The 10,734-nt window shown below is 44.4% G+C and overlaps 1 protein-coding gene across 1 annotated transcript; it reads right to left on the bottom strand.

The window, feature by feature from the left end:
- Positions 1–4,472: 4,472 nt before the first annotated feature.
- Positions 4,473–9,413, bottom strand: LOC124659853 (V-type proton ATPase subunit E-like). The gene is made up of 6 exons (XM_047197677.1): positions 9,282–9,413; positions 8,150–8,250; positions 6,627–6,783; positions 6,140–6,342; positions 5,347–5,446; positions 4,473–4,731 (listed from the first exon to the last, which is right to left on the bottom strand). Exons 1-6 carry the CDS (start codon positions 9,381–9,383, stop codon positions 4,705–4,707), a joined length of 690 nt encoding a protein of 229 aa, XP_047053633.1. The 5' UTR covers positions 9,384–9,413; the 3' UTR covers positions 4,473–4,704.
- Between the last annotated feature and the right edge of the window lie 1,321 nt (positions 9,414–10,734).

A 10,734-nucleotide genomic window follows, 5' to 3' on the forward strand; every position in this document is an offset into this window, starting at 1 on the left:
ATCCTGGAGATATTCATTGGCATGCCCCCGAGAGAGTTTTGCGATATTTAAAAGGCATTGTGAGTTATGGTATTCACTATACTGGCTATCCAAGGGTACTTGAGGATTATAGTGACTCAAACTAGATATCTGATGCGGATGATACTAAAGCCATGAGTGGTTATTTGTTTACACTTGGTGGTGGCGCTGTTTCCTGGAAGTCATGCAAGCAGACCATCTTAACGAGGTCAACAATGGAGACGAGAACTCACATCATTAAACACAACCACTCTTGAAGCAGAGTGGCTTCGTGAGCTCTTGATGGACTTACCTGTGGTTGAGAAACCAATACCCGCTATCCCGATGAACTATGATAATCAAGCGGTGGTCATCAAAGTAAATAAGCTCTAAGGATAATATGAAATCATCAAGGCATGTGAAGAGGAGATTGAAATCTGTTAGGAAAATGAGAACTCCAAAGTTATTGCGTTGGATTATATCCAAACATCTAGAAACTCGGCAGATCCCTTCACAAAGGGTATATCATGCGGTATGATAGAGAATTTATCGAGGGACATGGGTTTGAGACCGACACTTTGAGTTGCCCACGGTGGTAACTCCACCTGTGTGATCATAGATCCCGTGAATTAGAGTTGGGAGATAAGTTGTCGATCAGCCTGGGAGAAGAGTATCCCTACAATTAATTTACCTCTCCTGATGATGCAATATTCTCCTACTATGCATGTCAGGATGATGCTTATCTTAATGTGTTCTAAGTGGCTTATTCAAGCAAAAATGTTTTCCTGCATAACATCTTCTTAAAAACACACATAGATGAGTCTGATTGTTAAACGTCGGAATCATGGGAGTAGGGTGCTCTCTAATAAACTCATGAAAGACCCTGGATTATGACGTATAACCTCCACACCGCGAGGAAGGCTTGTGGCGGCCCTATATAGGTCTAGGCTTTGTGTGAAGCTAGTGGGTAGGAAACTTGTAGTTCAAGGTATAGCCCACTATTCAAGTAGATACTAGTGTAATATAAAGTTCATAGTGGAAGTTCAACTTAACAGTCTCCACCACGCGCCGATATATAAAGAATGTTCTGGAATAATGGTATTTAATGTGAAAATGAGACTTTGTGAGGGATTGTTGGAATTTTGGCCTTGGAACTTGACCCATAGCCAATACAAATTCTGTAATTCTCTTGGCCCATGGGGTATGGCAAGTGGTGGGACTAAAGTTTAGTCCCACATTGCTAGTTGAGAGAGAGTTGAAGTGGTTTATAAGGGGTGATGTTCTAGTCCTAGTAAGTTAGTGAGAAGAGAGAGAGAGAGAGAGAGATAGCATTCGCGTACACATACTCCTCCGCCGCCCGCCTCGCCACGCCTCGTCACACACGTCACAACGCGCCGCGGGTTGAGGAAATCTCGCCGAGCCGAGCTTTTTTTTTTTTGTTGTTCAGGAATTTTATTACTCCTCCGGTCCTAAATATAAGCCATATAATTTCTGGCACGGAAATTAAGAAACACATATTTAGGAAAAATTACACCATGTTTGGCTAGGGTTAATCGTAAGTAATTGGCGTGAGCTAATAGAGGACTTTGCATAAGGTAAGTAAACCTAATCAAATCTCCAAAAATATTATCCATACAAGTAGGGCAACGCAATAAACGTTATATTCTGAAATTTTTCTTAAAAAACTATACGGCTTATATATAGGAACGGAGGGAGTACGAGTCATTAACGGACGCGTTAATGCAACCGTTTTTGTTATGGTTTTTCTCGATTGTGGCTGTGTTGACTTGGACGTGGGATGCGATCCACTACCTTCATGAACCGCACTATATAAGTGTGGACGCAAACCTTAGCCGCATGTACGAGACACATATGCGACCGCCTCTTTCTAAAACCTTGCGTCACTGCCTTCATCTTCCTCATCCCTCCCTTTGGCGTGCACCGACCGACCCTAGCCGCATGCATCTCGTAGACCTGTACGGGTGAGGGGCAATCAGGTTTTTTAGGAGCGCTTACGCGTGACTACTGGCAACACGTCGTCGTCCGAGGACGAGTTTCCCAGCGGCGACTTATTCCCCAACATGGACAACCTCTTCGACAACCTCAACAAGGGAGACAACACCGATACTGCTGCTACCGCCAATGTCAACGATGTTGTTGCATCAATGTGTTTCTGTCTTTCCTATTTCAATCTCTACTAGAATTTCTAGTTCTAGTTTCTGTGGTATGTGGTAGATGCAACCGGTTCATCTTGTCTAGATGCGATGTGTTCATCTACTTGGATGATTACTTGTTTTTTCTGTGGTCATTAATTTATCAATTATTTATTTAAATTAAATCATATGGTAATTTAGAGCATCCCCACTCGTTGGCGCTCCCCACGCCCAAATCCGGCGAAAGTTTCGTCCGGATTGGAGGAAGATTTGGCGTGGAGAGGAGTAGTTTCCCAGCCGCGTGCCCAGACGAAGACGACGATGCAAATTTGAAAAACGGAAACTTGACAAACTACGGCTAAAAACGGGCGAATATAGACTAAATTTAATGATATTTACTATATAACGGGCGGAGTTCATACATAGAGGCCGAATTCGACTATATTTCGAATTCGGCTAGGGGAATTCGACTGCTAATTTTAAAACACGGCGCTCTACATGCCGAAATGGCGGTAGAACACCATGTAGTCGCCGCCGTCGTCGTCGGAGCCGTCGTCGTCGACCTTCGGCGGCGGGGCCCGGCTCGCTGCTGCCCCGGCCGGCGTCTCCCCACCGGCCGCCGGTGCGAGGCGGGGATGGCTTGTACCATTCGTCGTCCGAGGCCTCGAGGTCGACGAAGGGGACGGCGACGCCGGAGGGAGGTGTCGCGAGGACGGCGGTAGCGCGCGGCTGGAGCGGCGGCGCGGGCGGCTGGAGCGGCGGCGCGGGCGGCGAGTTGGCGTGCGGCGGCCGGGTCCATCGGCCGCCGCTGCCGCTCCGCCTCCTCGCGCTCCCGGCCGCGCTCGACCACCTCGAGGGCGGCGTCCTCGGGAGGGCGTTGTCGGCGGGCACCGGGTCCTTGAGCGACCCGGCGATCGCCTCCGCCACGGCCGGCGTCCTCCCGCGCGCTTCGCCTCCTCCTCGGCAAGCTCGTTTGCGGCGGCATTGGTGGCGGCCATGGCGTCCTCCTTCTTCGCCGCCTTCCTCTTCAGCCCACGCTGCGGGGAAGAGGGTTGGTCGCGGATGACGAGGGCGCCGTTGTCGCGCCCTCGGTCGGCGGCGGAAACGCCGGCTCCTTCTTGACGCGCGCCGGCATCGACGGAGACGTCGCCTCCTTCTTCACCGGCGCCAAGGATGGCCTCGGCGCCGATCCGGAAGACGACGAGCTGGCAGCCATGCGCCGTGGCTGCCAGACGTTTCCCCGGCGGCGGCTCGCCGATGCCCTCGATGCGTGGGGCATCGTGAGCACTGGGAAGTTCCCGCCCTCGATGTGCGCGAGGACGTTCGCCGGCCGTCCTTCTCCGGCGCGCTCCACCACCGTCGGCGGCCCGCGCGCGTTGTTGCGCGGAGGCGGAGGCAGCGGGCCGTCGTAGGCCGCCAGCTCCCGCTCCCACCGCCGGAGGAAGGACGATGGTGGACCCAAGCGCTTGGGCCGGCTGTCATGCCGGAGCGTCACTGTGCCTGATACTCGACCACGCCGCTTAACCTTTTCACCAAGTGAATGGAGATTTGGTTTCATTTCAGTGAGTGAAGATCTGGTGCACATCGCCACAAAGAAAAATAGAAATTATATTTCGAAGTTTTGAAAAAATCCAAAAAAATCACAATTTTGCCAATAAAGAATTCCACAAACGTGAACACGTTAATTGGCAATAATCAGTATTTTAGGCTACACAAAAATAGCAAAATTGTGAATCTGAGTATAGTGATTTCAAGTCTCCGGCAAAATTCAGATTTTATCATCTTTGTGTACCTTGGAATACAAAACATTTCGAATTGAGATTTTACGTGTTTGTGGGAGACATCATTTAGCTACTTCAGAATTTTGTTTCACATTTTTTTGAAATTTTAAATTTTCGAATTTTTTAATACACATGGAGCACTGGATGTCGGGAGCCAATCAGCTCTCTGCCCACCGTTCCCGTGAAATAGACCGAGGGGATACTGACAAGAATGTTGGCAAGTACAACAACGGGAAGTTAGGGGGCGACAAATTATGACTTAGCTCCAATGGCGTCCAATGTTGATACTCGTAATCCAGCAATATGCGAGCCTACTGCCTACGGTTTTCCTGTGTGGGTAGTAATGTGCTGGTTAACGAATGAACACACGGGTAACTTCTCAAACAAGAGTACGTAAGCCTTACACCAGTTGCAAAGAAACACAGATAAATAAGCACATCAGTCATCACACGGGAAGTTGTTTTCGCAATCTATGATAGCCTATACACAGAATGGCAAAGCCAGAGAGTTCATCAGCACAATCAGTGCCACAATGCCTAGCTTAACCCTTTAAGTCTGACAGTACTTTATTTATTTATTCCTCGGAGCAAACAGCGTGCAAATAGTTTGTGCTCAGCAATAATAATGAACAAATAGGTAGTGCTTACATAGAGGATGAATACTTTAAACAATCGATGTTTGCAAAAAACAGGCGGAGTTCGTTGCAACTGCAGGGTCAAACCAGCAGCCATTACATAGAAACAGCTGTACCATCGCCAAAATACAAGTGCAGATTAGGCCGCAACAAGAAGTTTCCGGATCTGCAAGGAAACAAGGATGTTAAAATAAATTTCATGTTTCTAAATAGCTTTTCTTTCTCTGTACAATAGCATAATGTTGTGTGTCCTGTGTAGGATTTTAGCCTCTGAAATAGGTGTCCCCAGAGGACATGTACACAAATTAACTTTTTACTTGACAATTTTTGTTAGATTAATTTTTACGAGTGCAGCACCAACTTTGAAACTGGCTTAAAAACCTGCTGTACTCCTCAAGAGTACTCTGTTTTTTCAAGAAAATGTACTCTTGGTGTGATTAAGGGAACAAGTGAACTGATTTAGCAATAAAAGGGGGTAAGATGTTTTCCCTTCTCAGGGGTTACTTATAATGGGTATTATCATACAATAAACTAAATGATGCTCTCATACTTGCCATTTCATAATTGAAAAAATGTTGTTTGTGCTCATATTAAAATGCAAAACCATTTACAATGTTGCCCGCGTTGGCACAAATGGAGATTAATCCTAGCAAGAGATACAGAACATTGGACTTTGTGATCTTGTTAGATTCGTTTTCTTTTCTATTGTTTTTTACGAAAAATACTGCATTATGCAAACTCACAGGGTCGTGGAACAAAGTATACTGAAAAATGAGCGCACCTCCGGCAATTTCTTGCGGAAGACAACTTCCAGCCTTGCATCCACTGTATTCTCAAATACAATCTTTCCATCTCGAGAAGCCAACACAACACCTCCATGGCTGCATAAACACACTTTCAGCATTAAGAGCGTAATAATGAACAGGATTGCAGGAACTATTGAAAAACTTCAGATCTATAATGCCTGCAACAACTATGCTATGGCTCTTTCGGACACCAAACGAGAAGTAATGGGCCAATATTCCACTATGCTAGTTTTGATATACTCCTACTTTGCTAAAAAAAAAAGTTGTGCATCTTAATTATTTCAAATGTGAAATGATGTAAAGTTTGACTAAGTATGTAGAAAAATATAATATCTACAACGTCAAATACATATAATATGAAAGGATATTTCATGATGATTCTAATAATATTGATTTGATTTGATGTTCTAGATTTTGATATATTTTTCTACATATTTGGTCAAACTTTACATCGTTTGACTTCTGAAAAAACTAAGGTGCACTACATTTTGACAAAGGGAGTACAACCTACAGGGCACTAATACATGTTGTAGTGCTACTTTGATTGGTTATACTGCTAGTCTTAAATTACTATGTTTCTTTAATATATTTGAATGAGATTTGTCACATGTGGTCACATGTGGATTAACTAATATTAGAACAATATGAGAAACAACTTCCACGATAACTGCAATTGCTGTAGCTGGGCCCTCGCCGCGAAAATTGACATTTAAAACATTCAGAAAGAAGAAAACTCAAAATACCGAAAAGATAAGTGTAATGCATTACCAAAACAGGCCATGCTTATCATCATCATGATGGCTTGGAGAAGGTGGCAGGTAGACACTGTGGTCCACTAGTATCTCCGGCTCGTGGACCTCTGCCTTTGATGCATACTCACTCTTTGCTGAATCCAGTACTCTTTCTACATTGTGGTGGTCTTCTTTGCGGCAACGGAGGAGTACAGCTGGCTCTTTCAACCGAAGCAAGCACTGTATTTTATCCACACAAGGACTCGTTCGTTAATACATGAGTTTAGGAGCATAATAAATTTATGTTGCATACTTGATCCTATGAATCAAATTCACACAAGTTTCAATACACAAGATTGCATCATAATTGAGAAGATCACGGTTAAACAGACCCACATTGTTACTTAAGAGTAAGAAGACAATGATATTCATTAATACAACTGTGTGTACTGAAATAAAATAGATGCCCCCACCATAAGGAACCAAGGAGAAGTTTTCTGTGCAGTATGTATATTGAAACAAACCTGAACAACTAGTCCTTCCAACAGCTTCCTGTATTCATGGTGGTTGCTGCTGATATTCAGGAGCTCCTTCATTGCATCCTCTTTCATTTGGTTAACCAAGTCATCCTGGGCCTGAAGCACCTTGATGCGAGAAGCATTCAGCTGCATAGAGTACTCACTGATAAAGGAGAAAACTACACTTTGTTAGGTTAAGCATTCAGCTGCATAGAGTACTCACTGGTAAAGGAGAAAACAACACTTTGTTAGGTTAGGAAAGGGATAAGCTTCGATATACTAATGTACCCTAGTACTAAAAAGTCAGCATTGCACTTCATTTGTACGTAACATAATACTAAGGTGACATTGCTTTAGTACTCCCTCCGTACCTAAAAAAGCTGCTCAACTTTGTCTACATACGGAGGTATATAGACATATTTTAATTATAGATACATTCGTATCTAGAAAAAGTTGAGCAGCTTTTTGTAAGACGTAGGGAGTACTAGATTATGTTATTCTTGTATTTCCATTGCTGTCCACAGTAGCGCTTTCTTTTCGTTGTTGGTTTTAAACTTAACATATAGCCTTTGTGTATTCTACTTTTAAAGTCATACTTCATTGAGCACTTCACTTCAGTATATCGCAATATCCATTACTCAAACCAAACAAGCAGTCCACAAAGTTTTATCTTGACGGTAAATCTTGAGTTGGCTCGTATATCATTCAAGTGTTCCGAAATGAAGAACAAGTGGGCACAAGTGATGATATTGTGAAGCTAAAGCAATTGGGCTTATCTTGTACCACAATTAGGGGTGGGCAGAAATGGTTTGACCGGTTTAGCAGGCTAGTTTTTTTTAACTATTGGAGGCCACTAGTTTGTGAAGGAAAATGAACTAGCTTCCCATTAGCCGGTTTCCACGGCTTGAGCGGTTTCAGGTTTTGCCCACCCCTAACAACAATGGTTAACGTCAGTAGGTTCAATTAAGAACTACTACCTCCATCCCAAGGCTTAAGGCCTATATTTTTTTCAGAAAGCCAAATGAAGTAAAATTTGACCAAACTTTTAGAAGAATTTATGAACAAATATGATATTTTGTAGATACCATATGAAAATATATTTCATTATCTATCTAATGATATTGATTTTGTACTTTTCATGTTAATGATTTTTGATAAAAACTTAGTCAAACTTAACATAGTTTGACTTTCTGAAAAAAATATAGGCCTTAAGCCTTGGTATGGAGGTAGTAAGTGCTGAGCTAGCGTTTTGCCTCCGTTTTTCCCTTTCCTGAAGGATTAAAGCGGTAAGCAAAATCAAGTGCACACTTAAACGCAATTAAGCTAGCCATTTTGCCTCAGCTAAGAGCTTAGGAGCGCTTAATTTAGTACTGAATGTCACTGATATATTTTATATAATTTGCTGCTCAGCTCTCTCTACAGCATATTGTTATATAATTACAATGTAGAATAATTTCTCTAGATTATAAAGATTAAATGCAGTAGATAGCATCGTATTCTCGTGGGGAAAGAGAGAATTCAAGCCTCACATTTTTTTCCGGACATCAACCTGCTTCTCTTTGCGCTCATATTCTAGCCTGATCTTCTTTTTCTCAGCTTCAACAAGTTGCAGCTTCTCGATGTTAAATTCCTGCGATGTAAATTACGCAGTAGTAAGGCATACGAACAAATTATGACAAGCAAGAAACTTATGGCATAGCAAACATGAGACTAACAGGATACTGACAAGCACATGCATAAGAAAAGCTTCAGTTGCAAAAAATGACTGCCGTGTTGCTTCACGGGCATTCTCACAACTCCAGGAAACTCAGAATGCATGCAGACAAATCACGTCTCCTAGACCTATACATAACGTACTTGATATGGCACTGGGGAACACAATAATCGATCGTACAAACCCAGGGATAATAAAGAAATGCATAAGACATGCAACAACAATTACGTGAGTGTACTGCTGAGCATCCATCACCCGACCAACTCATCCTGCAGACACACAGTTTGGTATCTACGGCATTCTGCTCGAAGATCCATCTCGCGGTGCAGTGATGTAGGTGATAAAATGGCACCTAAGATCCAGCATGGATAATGCTACAGCCTACACAGCACACGTGCCATGCATTGAGTGGATCGGTGGTGACGGGTGCAGGACAACAGATCACAAGGTCATGTAACAGGCAATAAGCATGGTGATGAGCTACTTCAATTTTTGGCATGTTTCCCATTAAGATGACGATGCAGTTCTGCTTCCAGATTCAGGTCAAGCTCTTCCTGAACCGTCCACAAGAGTAAATGATAGCATGATATATCGCGGCTTCCAAAATCAACTAGGATGGATTCAGTCATCTGAATTCAGAGAAAGGCAGACGTTTCTACATGGCTGAAACCTTCGCGATCTGGAAGCTTCAGTTTCGTTCCGTGCACCAGGACCAGCTTAAGCTACTACTACACAGCCCGAATCTACAAGCCTGTCGATCTGCCTCGGAACTAGGGCGAGAAACCGTCACTTCGACACAGATCTCGCGATCCCGAAATTGGAACGATGGGCTTAAACAATCCAGCGGGTCGCAATCAAGGAGGCGCGGATCGAGCGGTTAGAAGAAGTAGGAGGCGCGGCGGATCGCGAAGCTTCCGGGACATTCGAGAGGGGGGAGGAAAACAAACCTCCTCGGCGGAGACGGAGATCTCGCCGGCCTTCTCCTCGGCCTCCTGGTGGATGAAGCGCACCATCTGCAGGATCTGCTTGGAGACATCGGCGTCGTTCATCTTGGCGGCGGTGGCCTCCGGCTGCGGTCTCCTGGTTCCGGCGACGGGCAACCACCGCGCGGAGGACACGACAGGAGGATGGAGGGAGGGAGGGAGTCCACGGGAGTGGTGGAGATGGGAGTCGTGGGGGCTAGTCTAGGCAGGGCAACGTGATCGGGTTGGTTCCGTGGTTGCCGCTGCCTGTCTGTATCTGTACGCTGGCTATTACTTCCTGGACCCGGTTCACAGATCCGTGATCTGGCTGGCTGGCCTTTGGGTCGTGACCACCCCGTCGTTATAACCTGTTTTGGTGACAGATTTTAGTTGGAAAGTGCGTGTATTGTTTCTTCTGGCCTCTCGAGTTTCAGGGGGGCACTACATGTAACATGTTGCGATCAGGAAATTGATCTATACGGAGTATTTTAAAATAAGGGTCTCTCTAAACGATCATTTCAATGAAAATTACAGTTTAAGCCTTCAATGACATTACCCACGTATATTATGCTTATAAACTAGACCTATCAAAGAGCTCGTCTTCAATGCATACACCATATCAAACAGGAGAAGGATCCAACAAAGAGTTAGTGTACTTATAAACTAGACCTATCAAATGCGTATGACAGGGTTGATTGGTCATTTTTGAAGCAGGTGATGCAAAATATGGGTTTCCCTCATCGATTCGTGGACTGGATAATGTCATGTGTCGGTGAGATATGTGGTTAAATTCAACGAAACCCTCTTGGATTCATTTGCACCGTCGCACGGGCTACGGCAAGGTGATCCATTATTCCCGTTCTTATTCCTTTTTGTGGCTGGCGGACTTTCATCTCTTTTAAATAAAGGAATTAGTGAGAATGATATAACTCCCATTAAGGTGTGTCGTCATGCTCCGGGCGTCTCACACTTGCTTTTTGCGGATGATAGGCTACTATTTTTTAAAGCCAATCATGATCAAGCTATCCATGTTAAAGAAGTTATGAACACTTATGCTTCATCTACGGGTCAGCTCATTGACCCGTCAAAATGTTCTCTTCTCTTTGGAGATACATGCCCCGTGAGTGTCCAGGATGATGTATGTTCTGTCCTCGATGTAACCTCGTCAACGTTTGAGGAAAAGTATTTGGGTCTGCCTACTCCAGATGGTCGTATGTCAAAGGGGAAGTTTCATAATATCCAAGCCTAGCTTACTAAAAGATTAATTATGTGGGGTGATGGCCACTTAGCTCAAGCAGGTCGTGAGGTATTCATAAAATCGGTGGCGCACGCTCTCCCTACATATTTGATGGGTGTCTTTAAATTGCCATTCTCGGTATGTGATGATCTAACAAGGCTGGTTAGGAACTTTTATTGGGGAGCTAAAGATGGGAGGAGG

The sequence above is a fragment of the Lolium rigidum genome, chromosome 6, assembly GCF_022539505.1.
Source record: "Lolium rigidum isolate FL_2022 chromosome 6, APGP_CSIRO_Lrig_0.1, whole genome shotgun sequence".
NCBI classification, from domain to species: Eukaryota; Viridiplantae; Streptophyta; class Magnoliopsida; order Poales; family Poaceae; genus Lolium; species Lolium rigidum.

Excerpts from the sequence above, each read along its gene's own strand:
- LOC124659853 (XM_047197677.1), bottom strand. The coding sequence starts at position 9,383 with ATGAACGACGCCGATGTCTCCAAGCAGATCCTGCAGATGGTGCGCTTC. Across the intron at positions 6,784-8,149 it reads GTTGATGTCCGGAAAAAAAT|TGAGTACTCTATGCAGCTGA; the intron begins GTGAGGCTTGAA and ends CTCCTTTATCAG. Across the intron at positions 6,343-6,626 it reads TGGAAGGACTAGTTGTTCAG|TGCTTGCTTCGGTTGAAAGA; the intron begins GTTTGTTTCAAT and ends GATAAAATACAG.